The following is a 17,349-nucleotide window of genomic DNA, read 5'->3' as shown; positions in this document are numbered from 1 at the left end:
GGATCTCCCGCAGGTTTGCCTAGGCTGCGGATGTGTTCCCGAAGCGCCGGGCGCTCTGCTTTCAGGGCGCCCGACGCTTCGGGAAGCAGGCTGCTATCCGCAGCCTAAACATCCCTGCGGGATCTCCCGCAGGGTTGCCTAGGCTGCGGATGTGTTCCCGAAGCGCCCGGCGCTCTGCTTTCAGGGCGCCCGACGCTCCGGGAAGCAGGCTGCTATCCGCAGCCTAGACATCCCTGCGGGATCTCCCGCAGGGTTGCCTAGGCTGCGGATGTGTTCCCGAAGCGCCGGGCGCTCTGCTTTCAGGGCGCCCGACGCTCCGGGAAGCAGGCTGCTATCCGCAGCCTAGACACGGCTAGCGGAGCGCTAATCCCGAAGCTTGGGGCTGCGGAGCTCAGCGCGCCCCAAGCCTCTGGGTGCCGGCAAGGTCTAGACGGCTAGCGGAGACCTTGCCGGCACCCAGAAGCTTGGGGCGCGCTGAGCTCCGCACGCCCCAAGCTTCGGGATTAATGCAGCGCTCCGCTAGCCGTGGGAGAGCTGGGTCTCCCACGGCTAGCGGATAGCTTCCTGAAGCCTGGAGAGCGAGAGGGGTCGGTGCGCACCGACCCCTCTCACTTTCCAGGCTTCAGCGAAAGCCTGCATTCGCTCCATAGGACGCACACACATTTTCCCTTGCTTTTTAGGAGGGAAAAAGTGCGTCCTATGGTGCGAAAAATACGGTATGTTTCCAAGCACAATTCAAAGTGTTGGTGCTGACCTTTAAAGCCCTAAACAGCCTCGGTCCAGTAGACCTGAAGGAGCATCTCCACCCCCATCGTTCTGCCCTGACACTGAGGTCCAGCTCCGAGGGCCTTCTGACGGTTCCCTCAGTGCAAGAAGCCAAGTTACAGGGAACCAGGCAGAAGGCCTTCTCGGTAGTAGCGCCCGCCCTGTGGAACACCCTCCCACCAGATGCCAAAGAGAAAAACAACTACCAGACTTTTAGAAGACATCTGAAGGCAGCCCTGTTTAGGGAAGCTTTTAATGTTTGACGGACCGTTGTATTTTAATATTTTGTTGGAAGCTGCCCAGAGTGGCTCGGGAAACCCAGCCAAATGGGCGGTGTATAAATAATAAATTATTATTATTATTATTATTATTATTATTATTATTATTATTATCATCATTATCATTATCATCATTATTATTATTATTCTCCACGGACCCTCTTGGGTGTTTAAGATCAACAGAGGGGGCCTCTTGGTAGCTCTACTGCCCTCAGAAGTTTGAAGATGGTGGCCCAGAATCAGGCATTCTCTGTGGCAGTGCCTATGTTGTAAAATACCCTCTGCACCTTCCTCATACGGTTCCCACTGCACACAGAAGATGCACCTCTTTGACACCCGAGATATGTGTTTTCATGGAGCTTGCTTATTCCTGCAACTGTAATTCGGTCTAATTGCTTTTAATATTTAATTTTAAATTGCTGTAACCCTCCCTGGGGCCAGGTGGTAGAGGCTGGGCAATAAATAATGCTAATATAGGGAAATTAAGTTGATCATATGTGGTAGCCAGAAGGCCTTGTTTCTCAAGAGAAAACCCATGTTTTTAGATTGCTGAGGATGAAATTGAGGAGGGAGGATTAAATGGTAGAGCCTGGAGGGGAGGGCATGTGACTTTAGCTGCTGAAGAATGCTCTGTCAGAGCAGGACAGTGTGCAATCGCTACTTTGCGGTGGTCATGTTTGGTATGTGCTTGGCTGCTCTGCTATATTTCTAATAAAGACAGAACAGCCAATGGTGGTTTGTGTGTTCACATGCACATCACATATGGCCATTGTGTGGTCCTAGCCTTCCAGTCATCGCTGACTACAGTCCCCCTGTAATTTCATATCTGCCTGCCTGTTTTTTTGGCTGGAAATTCTTAGAACTGCTGCTTTAAAAGGACTACCCGCCATAGTCTTGCTCGGCTGGTATAGCAAGGCCCCATACACAGACAGACGTTGTATTTGTTGTCAGTCTCAGGTGGTAGACATTACTCATTATCTGTTGGCCTGCCCCTTATATAGAGACCCAAGGGATCACTTTTACACAAGCCAGAAGGTACACCCCAGCAGAAATGGCTCAGTTTCTTTTGAGTGACGACAATAGCTTCGTAGTACACAGAGTGGCGGGGGGGGGGGAAGGAAGTTAGATAAAATCTCTACAAATTGTTTTGGGGATTTGGAAGCTTAATCTGAAATCAAGCTAGACTTAAGCTTGTTGGTGTCTCTGGTAATTTCTCTCTTACATCATGGATGTTTGGTTATATTATGGATGCATGTTCTGTGTTACTTTATTAATACTATTGCTTACAAGTTTGTCATGGCCTTTGGCTAGAACAATAAACTTATCAACTAAAGAACTAAAAGGACTGGTGGGTGGGGAGTGAGAGTAAGGGATGTTTCACATGCTTTGATTTCCAGAAAGTGTCCTTAAATTGGCACAAGACAGTCTCTCTCTCTCTCTCTCTCTCTCTCTCTCTCTCTCTCTCTCTCTCTCTCTCCAACCCCACATGTTATGGTAGAACAGGGCAGGGGGAGGGATAACTGTTCAAACTGTTAAAATGGTTGTCCTTCTGAATCAGCAGCCCAGGCTTTTCCCACCACCACACGTGCATCTAGAAGCATGTATTTTATTGCCCTGCAGTGATTTGAAGCTCCCCACTTTGCAAGTGTGAATTTTGTTGATATACCACCAGAAAGCAACATGTAGCCACTTCTTCAGCAGTGGGAAGAGGAGTGATTTGGCCCCTAAGATATAATATTGAACCAGGACTGAAAGCTGTCCCAGACAGCTCTTCTGCTCTGACAGACACAGCCCTAGTTGTGATCACCAATTCTCCACAGTGTTCATCTTTAGAAAGATAGCCAGGATGCTTATGGGGGAGGGGAAAAGGGCTAATGTACCCACAAGAATCCCCAGCTCTCTAAAAGGCCGTTGAAGAATATTTTTACTGACAGTTGCATTCATGGTTGGCTGCGTGCTGAGTATGACCAAGGGATTTCCAACGAGATTCTGAGTCTGGCAGTCAGTTTTGGCATGTTGGTCACATACTCCGCAGGATCAGAAATGTATCATTGCTGTCTTTGGTGCAGATGAGCAATGTGACGACCGAGTATTGTCTGGACATCATAAGGAAATTTGAGGTTTCAGAAGAAAACAAGACCAAAAATGTTCTGGGTATAGAAGGTAACATCTTTCAGATTTTCCCTGTTTACTTAAATGGCATCTTATATTGCTTTCATGCAGCAGTATTTTCTCTGTGGCAAAGGTTTGGTATGAGATTTATGTGTGAGAGCAACCAACTATTATAAGGATTGCCAAGGTGGCCTTCCCTCAGGCACTCAGGGTCTTCTCCCCCTTTCTAAATTAGACTTGAGAGAAGCATTCGGTTTTTGCCAGTAAAAATGATTGTGGTGTATGCTCTGCACCCACAAGCGTTTCTCTAGCTTGACGTAGGAAAAGAACAATAAAAGATAAAAGTGTGCCCATTGGCCCCCAAAGGTTGCTGAGCCCAAAACTGTTCTATAATTCAATCCCAGTGATACTTCCAATGGCTCTTCTAATTTTCCATTCCCACCACCCACCCCAAATACTGTTAGGTCTACACTCTTAGGCAGAAGTAGGGTTTCTTGAGTGCACCACTCATCTGGATGGGAAATTGCTCACATAGACAGCGGCCGCACACGCAGTTTGCCTTTCCAGTCCCAGTGTGGTGTAGTGGTTAAGAGCGGTAGACTCGTAATCTGGTGAACCGGGTTCGCTTCCCCGCTCCTCCACATGCAGCTGCTGGGTGACCTTGGGCTAGTCACATTTCTTTGAAGTCTCTCAGCCCCACTCACCTCACAGAGAGTTTGTTGTGGGGGAGGAAGGGAAAGGAGATTGTTAGCCGCTTTGAGACTCCTTCGGGTAGTAATAAAGCGGGATACCAAATCCAAACTCTTCTTCAAAACCTTGCGCCAGAAAGTGGAAATTCTACCCATGAGCTGTTTCGTTTCAGCTCTCCCTTTTCTTCTTCCTCAACAGCTGATAAACAGGGCTCCCTCAACCTTAAAAGGCCTATATAGGTGCATGCCATTTTAGCTTGTATGCAGAATTCCAAATTGTTCATAGTGGAAGAGAAATAATTCTCATACCCACAAAAAACTAAAGATGATTTCCCCCCCCTGCCCCGGGATGGTTGTTGAGTAAATTCCGATAGCAAGGACAATGACTTGCTTGCTAGCGGAATGATTTTGTTGACGGAACAGCAGTAGTCAATGTGAGCAATCTTGCCTGAATCTGTACATTGAAATTGGCACAGTGGAGCTCTCTAGGGTCTGAGAGAATTTTTCCTCCTTTTCCTCCCCTGAAAGCCTGAAGAAATCAGACAGTCTGAAAACAAGCTTAATAAACAGGGTTGGGTGTTTGGGGACCTTCATAGCCTTCTGTTGCTGCTTATTTATTATTGAAGCTCTCTTATATAGCTCTACTTGAATCTCTTTTTCTCTCTCATCGTTACTTTTTGGGTTTTTTTTAAAAAGGTCTGAAGACTCTATTTGTCTGGTGTTACTTCTTTCTACTCCTTGGTTTCAACTGGGAAAGTAGCTATTTTTCATTACATTACTGATGTGAGAGGTTGGACCAGGCATAGGCAAACTCTGGCCCTCTAGATGTTTGGGACTACAATTCCCACCATCCCTGACCACCGGTCCTGTTAGCTAGGGATGATGGGAATTGTAGTCCCAAACATCTGGAGGGCTGGAGTTTGCCTATGCCTGGGTTAGACTTTGGCTTTAATTAGTGGAGAAACCCATGGGAGGGTTTGGTGTTGTTTTTTGAAATTGTGCCCCCCCTTGTTTCCTGACCCTTTCTTTTTTAATTCCCTATCCCCTATACCTCCTCATTTATTTCCTCCAAACACAAAGCCCAAGCATGATTCATTGGATACTTGGGCAAGTTTATTATCTCTCTGTCTGTTGTTCCTTCAAAGGCTTCACAAACTTCATGCGCAGTCCCGCCTGTGACGTGTTCAACCCGCTTCACAGTGAGGTGAACCAGGATATGGATCAACCCCTTTGCAATTACTACATTGCTTCTTCTCACAACACATACCTAACTGGTGACCAGCTTCTGTCTCAGTCTAAAGTTGAGATGTACGCCCGAGTTCTTCAAGATGGCTGCCGATGTCTTGAAGGTGCTCTCTTTTTCTTTATTTTATATTAGGTTGGAATATGTTGGGTTTTGGTAAACTGCTTGCTTACATCTGAGTGGTATGTAATTTTTTTTAAAAAAAATCAAGTCAATAAATATTTCTGTAGGGTTTGCTCTAAGTCTAAAGGTTAATTCCTCAGACGAGGTGTGTGTGGAGAGACAGACAGACAGAGAAACTATGCTGCACACAGATCAACATTCGATCTGGCATATCACTATATTTGTAGCAAAACTAGGTGATTTACTTTTGAAAAGCAACAGGAAGGAAAAGCCCCCTGGCCACATACAATCTGAAACGCTGCTTCTTTCATAAGAATGTAATGTGATGCTGCAGTAGACTTGTTCCAACACTCCTGCTTCTCCTTTTTTCTTTTTTCCAAAAATGAAATCTATATTGAATCTGCTGAAATGATTCTTTGCAGTTGTTTGTAAGCAGCAGGGTGCCATTCAGAAAGTTAGATTTCTGAAAATTGAATTTGCAAAGCACAGTGTAAGTGGTTCACTTATATGCAAAGGTAAGAGATGGTTTGAAAACATCGCTGCTAAAACTGAGTTTGGTGTTCATTCATATGCGTATGAGAAACTCCATTAGCCCTTTGGCAAGTTTAAAGTAATAATACTAACCACTTTAAATCAAAATCCAATAATAAAATCATATGAGCATTTTGTTTAGATAAGGTACTGCGTTACTATCTCTGTTAGCAATTGAAAAAGATTACTTAAAAAAAGAATTCCCCAGGCAGAGGTGATGCTAAATATGTCAGGAGCAACCGCTTAAATAAATATAAGTAACCACATTATTACATTAATAGCCACATCATTTTTTAGCCACTTTGGGGTGGGGGTGGAATAATAGCAGGTGTGGTGGTGGTGGGGATTTTCACTGGGGCTGCAGCAAACAGTGAGGGGTTTTTTTTAACCCTTTCACTTCCATAGCTGTCAACTTTTCCCTTTTCTTGTGAGGAATCCTATTCGGAATAAGGGAATTTCCCTTAAAAAAAAGGGAAGCATTGACAGCTATGCCCATGCCTGCTATGAGCTCCTAGGAGGGAAGTTCCCGCTGATTTAATTTGGCACATAAATATTGATTTCTATCATTGTAGAAAATTCTGCAGTTGTCTCAGACAAGTGCACCAGCTCATTTATTGGACTGATCATGGCATATGCCAGTAATTCTGCCCAGAATGTGTTTGTTGTCAAAACACAAACAATTGAAGTGACATGTAATTGTAAGCTTAATAAGATATTATTCCAGCCTGATTCGGAGTCTCTTGTTGAATTCAGTATCAATGAATGGACCTCTCTGGGTTCAATTTCCCTCTGCACCTTCCATGGAAGTAAAGTTGGCACGGGAGCTCTGGGTGCATAATGCATTCTTTAAGATGTGATTGCTTAATTAGGGAGCATATGTTGAATTCTCTGGAACATTTCTTGGAGCACTGAGCACAATGGAAGTGAATGGGGCTGGGACTAAGTACCTATGGGAATAGATTCAGGTAGGTAGCCGTGGGGATACCTATGGGAATGTTAAGGATAGTAGAGGAGAAGATATATTGATTAAATATTATCCTCCCTTCACTTACGCTAGTGAGTCATGTGGTAGAGCAGATTCCTTTCAATACAACAGGAAGCTAGTTTGCAGATTCATTTGAATCTCTTTAGTTAAGAAATCCAGTCTGGCTTGATCAGACTGGATTATTCCTGGTGCCCCCTTTGATCCCTCTTAAAAGAATAAAGACACAAGAGTCTTTCCTTAAAAGTAACAACAAGTTTCCTCACACTCAGTTCACAGTATGATCCCTGAAGGCAGACTTTAGCTTGTAGTTACAGAACATAGTGTGAGTCCGTGAGAGCCAGCAGATAGCAAAATACATTAAGAGAACAGCATCAAGAGAAGAAAATGGCAACAAAAGAGCAGCGTGGTATTGAGAGAGAGAGAGAGAGAGAGAGAGAGAGAGAGAGAGATGGCTGTGTGACTCAGCTCTTTTATGAAGTCAGCCAGGGTCACACCCATCTCCCTGGTCACACACAGGGGGAGGATTCCAGTGGAACAGGAAGTTATACTGGCTGGAGTAACATCCCCCTGCCTGTGTCCACTCTAGGGAAACAAGGAATGTTGTATTTCACTGCTCCAATGATTTACATCTCACAGTACCAACAGCCAATTTGGACTCGAGAGGCATGCTCGGAATGGTTGACTGCATGGTAAGATAGTCTTAAGTGTACATGCATCAAGGTTAGGAGGTCCCTTTTGTGTTAGAGTATTTTTTATATAATTCAGATCTCCTTCGACTGTCCCAACATATGACTGTTCCAGAGAACCAGTTTTGTGCCATACATGTTCATCAAATACAGGACCAAATTAACTACCAGATGGTGGGCAAATGATCAAACTTCCATTACAAAGATATGAATTCTTTGTGCATACCCCTCCCCCCAATTCAACTCTAGCCAAGTAAAAGGCTATAGTCAGAGCTCTTACTCGGACTTCTGCCGTAGTTTTCTTGGCAGGTATCCTTGCTAATTACGCTTGATGATAATGACAGCAGAACAGTCAGCTTTAATCATTTTGCCAGCATGAGATTGTGGAAAAGATGAGACTTGGTGCATGTAATAAGAGAATGTTCATTTGTTGAGCAGGATTTCCACATGCCAGATCTTTGTGTGCGTGCTTGGAAAGCCTCTTCCTCTCCCATTATCGCGAAAGAAAAAGGGGGAAAGTTTATTCTTTGGAAGAATATTTATTTAATGTGCAACTTTCTTGTCTCAACAGTTGACTGCTGGGATGGTCCTGATGGGGAGCCAGTTGTGCATCACGGTTATACCCTGACTTCCAAAATACTTTTTAAAGATGTAGTGGAAGCAATCAACAAAAATGCCTTTGTTAAGAATGAGTAAGTATAGCAGGGACTTTGAACAATTCATAGCAGTACAGTCATACCTTGGAAGCTGAATGGAATCCGTTCTGGAATTACGTTCGAATTCTAAAATGTTCGACTTCCAAGGCACGGCTTCTGATTGGCTGCAGGAGCTTCCTGCAGCCAATCAGAAGCCACAGAAGCCGCCCAGGATGTTTGGCTTCCAAAAGAAGGTTTGCAAACTGGAACACTCACTTCTGGGTTTGTGGTGTTTGGGAGCCAAAACGTTTGACTGCTAAGCCGTTCATCAACCAAGGTATGACTGTACATGCATTCAATGGCATAATCTCCTATTACTAAAGTCTCACAGTGATTAATATAAATATTTTCCTGTTGTTGTGTTGGGTAATAGATGTAGAACACAATATAGATTTTAACCTCTGGTAAAAACTCTGGAAAAGTGACTTGAAATTTACAGCATGTTATTCTTTGAAGGAGAACTACTTGAAAATGATTCACAGGTGCTATTTAACTCCGAGTAGGCTTGCTAAGATTTACAAGACAGAATCAGATAAGTGCTGGAAGTGTAAAAAGGTGGAGGGAACATTCTTTCATATGTGGTGGACATGTAAAAGGATAAAAGAGTATTGGGAAATGATCTATAATGAATTGAAAAAAAAATGTTTAAAAGTTCTTTCCCAAAAAACCCAAAGTACTTTCTGTTGGGGATAATTCAGATTGAAATTCCCAGGTGTCAGAAAAGGTTACTTATGTATGCAACAACTGTGACCCATGTTTTCTTAGCCCCCAAATGGAAAACGAGCGAGGTCCCAGCCAAAGAAGAATGCCAACTTAAGTTGACAGAATATGCACAGCTTGCAGACTTAACATATAGAATAAGAGAACAAGAAGAACATATGTTTAATGAAGATTGGAAAACGTTTATTGAATATGTGGAAAATATTTGTGTACAGCTGAAAACACTGGCAGCATTAAGATAAATTCAACAGTGTAAATAAAGTTTTGATGGATGCAATAATGGAATAGTGAATAGTATAGTTTTTGTAAAATATTGTATGTATTTTATTATATGTAGGGATTTAAGATATGTAAAATGAACCATGGAAAGAGATGAAGGGAAGTCATTGATATCTTAAGGATGTAAAATGTGTATTTGAAATCGTAAAACAGAAAAAAGTGCACAGTGTAATGTTAATCTCTCCCTGTTGTTGTGTTTGTGTTGACACACAACTTTTTAAACTCCAGAATTCTAGAGTTGGAAGGGATCCTGAGGGTCATCTAGTCCAACGCCTTGCAATTCAGGGATCTTTTACGTGGAACTCGAACCCACAACTCCGAGATTACGAGTCTCTGTGCTCTACTGACTGAGCTACGAGATTCACAACCTCTCCAACAGCCAACTACTTACTATTTTTATTAATATTATTTATTAAATTTATATACCGCCCTGCATCGCAACATCTCTGGGCGATTCAGAGAATAAATTGCAATGATTCAAGTTTTGCCTCCGTCCTCTTCCTTATGAGAGGCAGCGCTGAGACTAAGGGTTGGGGGGCGGGAAGGAAACTGATATGCAGTGTCGCTCCCTGGATCGGATGCAAGTCAGAAGACAGGCGGGTGAAGGCAGACTGAGGTTGGTGGAGACATGATGTAGGTTTCTCAAATTAGGTACAGAGTGGAGAAAGTGGATAGAGATAAGTTTTTCTCCCACTCTTCATAATACGAGAGCCTGGGGTCCTCCGAAGAAGCTGAAGTTATGAAAACCAACACACTGCAATCATTCTGCGTTGTGCTGTGATGGGCTAGATGTTTGCTGAGATAAATTTTTGAGACCTTGGGGGTCCCTCCACCTCTTCTCCCTTCTGCCTTTTAGATTTCCAATTATATTGTCTATTGAAAACCACTGCAGTATTCAACAGCAAAAGAAAATTGCCCAATACCTCAAGGAGATTTTCAGTGACAAGCTGGACTTGACTTCGGTGAGCACGGGGGATTCCAAGCAGCTTCCAAGTCCTCAGAGTTTGAAAGGCAAAATCCTAGTCAAGGTAAAATGATGTTTTGTTAGTTGCTGAAATGTTGCCCCCTGCTACCCTCTCCTCTTTCTGTGTTTCTTTTGAAAGGTGATATTTCACCCTCCGTAGTTGTGCTGAGGCTTAGCATGCTTTGCCAGAACGACGAGATGTATGTTTGTTCCAGAGACTAAGGTGGGATTGCCAGGGAAGCGAATTCCTCTCCCAACTTGCCCTGCACTTTTCCTGTAATGCAAAAAAGCTATCAATTTATTTCTATTTGCCTCTGCCTGGAAATGAAGGAACTTGTAGGAATGTAGCAGGGCAGGGCAGAGACTTTCTATTACAAATATAAGTTAATTTTCTGTATATTTTTCATTGTGAGAGTTTTACGCTCCCAGAGGGATCAAAGGCGTCAAGCATAAAATTGCAGTACATTGATACATCAAATGAGAGGCACAACTCTTGTTGCCATCCATCTGTCTTGAGAGACAATGGAGTGTGCCTCTGGGGGTTAAGTCAAGCTGCTGTGTTAGCAGCACCCAAGTGGCCTCCTTTGGGCAGAAGGCTGGACAGGGTGTGTGGAGGTCCTGGGCTGCCCAGACGACAAGACCCCCCTCTCGGCCTCACTGATCCGTCCCAAAGAAAAGCAGAACAATACGTTTGGCACCAGCAGGTGTTGCCAGAAGGAAGCCACCAAGGTGCCACCCAACCATCTTAGGGCCTCCACTCCAGGTTTTTGTAGGGTTTTGTCAGGGAACTGCCATTGGCTCAGAGGCGAGAAATAGAAGGGCAGTTGTGTTACAGGGAGCCTCCGAAAATCTTGCGAAGCAGTTCCTCTTCCGGGGAGGAGGACAGCCCCACCTCCAGTGGGGAAGAGGTGCAAGGACCAGAGGATGCTAGGAAGAGCCTTAACACTGCTTCTGGGCAAGCCGGACAGGAGGGAAACACACCCTTGCCATCGCCCATCCTGTGCAGTAGTTTGAGGCGCAGAGAGGGGAGAAGACATTTGGGGGTAACGAAACTTTTATGTTGGGGGAGGTCCAAAAAAAGACCACTGCCGGATTCTGCTAGTGATTGAGCCAGACATGAGCTTTGGGGCTCTTCACTGTAAATAGTTTGCACCAAATTAAAGCCTGTAAAACACAGGTTGGAGTCCTGCCTGGTTACTCTCGAGCAACTGCAACAGCCACCTGACAGGTTTGTTCCTTAACCTTTTCTTCTCCCAAAGATGTCCCACAAGGCAGCAGAGGAGAGGCCCATCTAACAGTCAAATTAAAATAAAGATAAGTCAAATGCAAGCAAGCAACACCCCCATCCCACAACCATAATGTTGTTGTTTTTTAAGTACCTGGTTTGATTGGAAACAAAATAAAACCCACCCACCCCATTTGGGCTACAACAGGAGCTACACCTTCCTGGGAGATGAACTGGAAATTGTGTGAATCCTCTATGTAGTTTGTCCCTGAGTACCCTTGTATCTCATTTGCTTTGCGTATGTATGGTATGAAACCAAGAGCAGCAGTGATTTCCCTTATTGACTGTTCCATGTCCATAAAGGGCTATAGAGCTTGAGACCAGGATACCTGAAAGTTCATCTAACCCTTTATATAGCTAGCCAATCACTGCAACCTGCAGGTTAGGGCATCTTGCATGTACCATCTTATCAGGATATCAATTCTGAGCAATGTAGGAAGCAGGCCTTTAGTGCTGGAGAATCCTTTGGAATCCCCTTCCCTTGAATATTAGAAAAACACCATCTCTGTTGTCCTTTTGGTGCCTACTGGAGACCTTCCTCTTTGAAGAGGCCTTTTGAGATTCCCAGTCTGCTTTGGCACTGGAGTTGTTTTAGAGATGTTTCTATTGCTGTATCACTTGTTGTTTGCCACCCTGGGTTTCTCTGGGAGAAAGGGTGAGATAATAATATTTTGTTAAAATTCTACTTAGGCATGTGTGCGGGGTTCTGTGCAGGATCCCCATTCAGCTGGTCGGCAGCAAAGGCTTAATACCATCTGACAGAAAACCAGAGCCAGAAAACTTGATGGCTTTTCTGAGTAGGAGAACCGTTCCAGTTTCTGACTCTGCCTTTCATGGAGCAGAGTTGCAGCTGGAGAGCTCCGCCTTGGGAATACAGCCAAGTTCAGTTTTGTTGTTGTTGCATATTTTCATTGGGGAAACAGCAATTTGACATCTGAGTTCTTTAAGATCTCTAGGGTGGGCACCACTGAGATCTGGTGCCTTTTTAGCCCTAGAGTGCCGTCTTTTGTTGTATTTGTTTGACTAGTTTTGTCAAGACACTCCCCCCTCCAAAAAAGAAGAGAGAAAATAAAAGATGTGCAGGCATAGATTTCTGTCCAGACATGTTCTGTATGAACATTAATGGAAAGAAGTAGTTTAGTTTCTCTGCAGACTCTCTGGCCCTCTTTCCCTAACCCTTTCATTCATTTATCGTCTGATAGTCCAGTTGCTTTTCTTGTGTGTTTCCAGCTTTGGATCATTTGTCTCCATGTTCTTAGCAACAATATTCCTCCGATTGTCTTGGTTGCTTGTCCTTGCCAGCTTACAAATATTTCGCTGGAGTTTTATGCCTGATTTGGGCAAGTGTTTGACTTCTTGAAAGAAAGTTGTTGCGCCTCCCCCCCCCCCGATAGCTTCCTAATGGTTTCTGAATGGTTTTTAAAGGCAGCCCCAGAAAGAGCACAATTGCAATGTAACTAGTGGATATGCAACCATGGACAGGTTTGATTGTACCAAGGATGGCTCAACTGTCTAAGCCGGGCAGAGGCACTCCTGGAATGTTGCCACCTCTTTCTAGCCAGTCTCAAGGCAACTTTCTACTTCCCGAGTGTGGCATTAGCTTGATCTGGTGGATTTTTATTTCCTCCTGATTCTGACTTGGATAAATAACATTGCAGTAGTGATCAAGTGATTTCAATTGATGTGAGGAGAGCATCCTCTCTTATCACTTTTTGCTTTTAATCAAAATCAGAGAGAGGTAAACACATGTTGCAAAATGTGAATTTAATTTCCTGATCATCAGTCTCAGTCAGACCTTTCATTTTAATAGCATTCTCTCGAATACCACAGTTGATCTGCTCCTACAAGGGAGATTTTGCCTCTTTGAATAATATTATTGATCCTGTAAGTCACTCTTGTACACCACTGATCAGTGGCCATTAACTGTTGCGCCAAGCAAGTAAAAAGATAACAGGTATATAAAGTAATAAACTGGTAGGTACTCTGTGTAGCAGTCTTGCAATTAGCCACTTAATCTGAACAAGTAACAATTCCTTCCAGATGAGTATCGCACTTGGAGAGATTGATCAAAAACACATTGGGTTATATTCCAACTAAGTTCTATTAAGAGTACAGTGGTACCTCAGGTTACATACGCTTCAGGTTACAGACTCCACTAACCCAGAAATAGTGCTTCAGGTTAAGAAGAGTTTCAGGTTAAGAACGGACCTCCAGAACGAATTAAGTACTTAACCTGAGGTACCACTGTAGATCCATTGAAATTAATGGACCTATGTTAGCCATGCTCATTATTTTCAGCGGATCTGCTTTGAATACAACCACTTGGATGCAAATTATTCATCGGTATGGGTGAGTATGTGGGCTAGTAATTTGATGGCCTTTCTCTTGTCACCTTCCTATAGTCCTTTACTTGGGATGAGTCGTTTAGCTCAGTGTCTGTATTGTATGTCACTGGGCATTCAGAAACACTCATGCAGAGATAGAATCATAGAAACATGGAGCTGGAAAAGACCTTTCAGGTCATCTAGTTAAGCACGCTACCCAATGATGGCAGGAAATCCAGAGCTAGATTTTGCCTCTGCTTGAGGACTTGCAATGCGGGAAATCCCAGGCCCACACCACCAAATCAATTCCACCATCTAACTCAAGAGTTTCCATGTAACTGGGGTCTCCAGACTACAATACCCATCACACCTGACAACTGGTCCTGCTAGCTAGGGATGATGGGAGTTATAGTCCAGCAACAGCTGGAGACCCAAGTTAGGGAAACTCTGATCTAGCTGCTCTTACCACCAGAAACTTTCTCTTTCTTTCTGCTCAACTGAAGTCTACTGTAAGCCCATCAAATGTAGCCATAACCTCTGGGGCAACGGAGAACAAGTCACCTTCTAGGTCAGTGGTGCTTTTAAAAGAGGATTAGAGAAATCCATGAAGGATAAAGCTATCAATGGTTACCAGTCCTGATGGTTTTGTTCTGCCTTTGCCATTTGCTGGAAGCCACAGGAGGAGAGAGACCTGCTGCTGCCGCTGCTCTCAGGTCCTCCTGCTTGCAGACTTCCCACAGGCACCCCTGGTTTAGTTTGACCTACCTCTTTTTTAGGGATGCGGGTGGCGCTGTGGGTTAAACCACAGAGCCTAGGACTTGCCAATTAGAAGGTCGGCGGTTCGAATCCCCGTGACGGGGTGAGCTCCTGTTGCTCGGTCCCTGCTCCTGCCAACCTAGCAGTTTGAAAGCACGTCAAAGTGCAAGTAGATAAATAGGTACTGCTCTGGCGGGAAGGTAAACGGCATTTCTGTGTGCTGCTCTGGTTCACCAGAAGCGGCTTAGTCATGCTGGCCACATGACCTGGAAGCTGTACGCCGGCTCCCTTGGCCAATAAAGCGAGATGAGCGCCGCAACCCCAGAGTTGGTCACGACTGGACCTAATGGTCAGGGGTCCCTTTACCTTTTTTATAATATATAAAAAATTATTTATTTGGTTTTTCAGATTAAAGCTTTACAATCACATACCCCAGGCATGTCCAACAGGTAGATTGTGATCTACTGATAGACTGTGGGGTGTTCCTGGTAGATCTCTGCCCCCCCCCAGTGATCTCCCCCCCCCAAAGGGGAAAAACTGTGGCTTCCTAAAGAAAGCTCAGCAACTTTGGTCCATCTAATGACAATGGGTAGATCACTGACTTTTTTTTTATACTGTGAGTAGATCGCAGTCTGTTGGGAGTTGGACGTCCCTGACATACCCAATATACATCGTAAAAACAAGATTCCAAACCATCTCCTGGACTTCCCTTCTCCCCTTTGTGGGTCCTATTGTTAATAATTTCCTTCTGCATCTCTTATGATAATCCAAACCTTTTACATCTCCATTATGTCCAAAATTCACCATTAAACTACAAGTGTGTTACTTCAATCGTACTAACAATTTTAGCTGTTTACAATGGTTTTTAAGATAAATTATAAATTTCCCCCATTCCTTATTAAAATTTTGGTCTTCCTAATTTCTTATTCTTCTGGTCATTTTAGCCATTTCGGCATAAATGACCTACCTCAAAGGCTTGCCATGTGGCTAAGAAGTCACCTTGGGCTCCTTGGAAGAATGTAGGATAGAAATGTAATTTTTTAAAAGAAAAGCAATGTAAGAAATCGTTTTTACAATAGCAATGGCTCCCTTGTAAAATATGTGCTAATCATCAACGGAATTGCATACAGAACCAAGCTTGGTGCAACTTTTGCATTTAGTACTGGATAAATGTGTATCGGTTTGCAATGCAATCCTAACCTTGCTTACTAGGAAGTAAGTCCTACTGAATTCAAAGAGGCTTACTCGCAGGGATTAGGATCGTAGCCTTTGCCTGTACTGAGCAACCCATGATTTAGCACAAGCCGCTTCATTTGTTTTACATCCTTATTTTCAGCCAATCCTAACGGCGCTTAAGATATTCTGATGTAATGCTTAATGAAAATGAATGGTTTAATGAAAATGAACGGTGCAGCGTTTTGTCTTCATTAGTGCCGGAGATAGCAGAGCTGAGTGTTTTTCCAGCTTAGCCAGTGGAACTGAAAGAATTTAGACCAAGGGTAGCCAACATGGTGCTCTCAGTATGCTATCAGACTCCATCTTCCATCGCTGTTGGTCATTGGCCATTCTGGCTGGGGCTGATGGCAGCTGGGATGCAGCATCATCGGGGGGGCACCCCATTGGCTATTTCAGATATGGACAGCAAAGTAATGCAAAACATGTAGCGGGGAGAGCATCTTCCTTGTCATTGTTATGTAATAATGACAAGCTTGTACCAAAACACTGACACTTGCGTACTGTATTATATAAAGTGATATCGCACTACGCTAAGTGGAACAAGCATCATTCTCCACATCTGGAGCTTGCAGGCCTGTTCTGACCCATTAGTGTCTGAAAGGCTCAAGATACTCATTTACAAGTATGTCAGCAATCCTTAGTGCACATCTGTCAGAAGCCAGGCTGAGCTTCTAATTTAGGGCTGCCCAGTAAACTTCGAAATAAATCCTCATAGTTCGGTTCTCTGTGGGTGACACAGTGCATAGCTCAGAATTAAAATTGAAATAGTGGCTAGGGTTTTTTTTTTTAAAGAAAAGGAGAGAGGGAGAGAGAGCGCTTCATGTTGAAAACATAGTAATTTCCTGAATGCACACCAGATCAGAAAGATATATCAGCTATATTCTGCAGGGATCACTGCAGGATCCAGCAGTGTGTCCAAATATTTCAGAAATTCATTGAATGAAGGAGCAGAGTGTATGCGTAATAACTGTGCAGGTCATTCGAAACTTGGAGGGACCGCAAACAATCTGGAAGATTTTAAAGAATATTTTGCAGCCTTTGTTTAATAGAAATGGACGGGCTCCCTTCCCTGTGTGGGTGGTTCCATTTTGACTACGTAAGCGAGGGCCTTCACAGTCTGAACATCAGAAGCAGACAGAATTATGTGATGCCTGCATATTTTATAAAATCTTCACGGAGGTCTTTAGATGACTTCAATATATTTTATTGTAAGGAAATATTTCTGCTGCGTAATAAAGATGTACTCGATTTGAATTTCAAATGACTGTAGCAATTTTGTGCTGTAACGCTCATTTTTTCAGGGTAAAAAGCTCCCCTATAGTCTTGGAGCGGATGCTGAAGAAGGAGAGGTTTCTGATGAAGACAGCGCTGATGAAATTGAAGATGATTGCAAGTTAAAGGTTTCTTATGTAAGTGTGCTTAGCTACTTCCCTATAACTAATTTTCTAGCAGTTGTGTAGAGCTGCATTTCACACACAGCTTAAGTTGAAATGTGAATTGCATGTGACGTTTTCGCGTTCAAGGATCTGAACCATGTTTTAATAGCCCTATTCTCACTTGCCTGAGTACCGCGTTTCCCTGTGGTGAGGCTCCTTGCTGCTGAGGTGTGCTTCTGGGTACAAGAACTTCTTAGCCATACATTGATATTCCCACTAACATAGATTTTAAGGTCCTTAAG

At 43.7% G+C, this 17,349-nt stretch overlaps 1 protein-coding gene across 8 annotated transcripts in view; it reads left to right on the top strand.

Annotated features, from left to right (window-relative positions):
• The window catches only part of PLCH1 (phospholipase C eta 1), a 144,308-nt gene that overhangs the window by 90,953 nt on the left and 36,006 nt on the right, over positions 1-17,349 (top strand). For all 8 annotated transcript variants that reach the window (XM_053390329.1, XM_053390334.1, XM_053390328.1 and 5 more), the window contains 5 exons: positions 3,113-3,206; positions 4,990-5,193; positions 7,984-8,104; positions 9,963-10,134; positions 16,973-17,080. In XM_053390329.1, coding sequence (XP_053246304.1) covers positions 3,113-3,206; positions 4,990-5,193; positions 7,984-8,104; positions 9,963-10,134; positions 16,973-17,080 — 699 coding nt within the window. The remainder of the gene's footprint in view (positions 1-3,112; positions 3,207-4,989; positions 5,194-7,983; positions 8,105-9,962; positions 10,135-16,972; positions 17,081-17,349) is intronic.

This window comes from Podarcis raffonei, chromosome 5, assembly GCF_027172205.1.
Source record: "Podarcis raffonei isolate rPodRaf1 chromosome 5, rPodRaf1.pri, whole genome shotgun sequence".
Classification (NCBI taxonomy): Eukaryota; Metazoa; Chordata; class Lepidosauria; order Squamata; family Lacertidae; genus Podarcis; species Podarcis raffonei.
The sequence above is the reverse complement of the archived record's forward strand: the minus strand, read 5'-3'. Positions and strand labels throughout refer to the sequence as shown.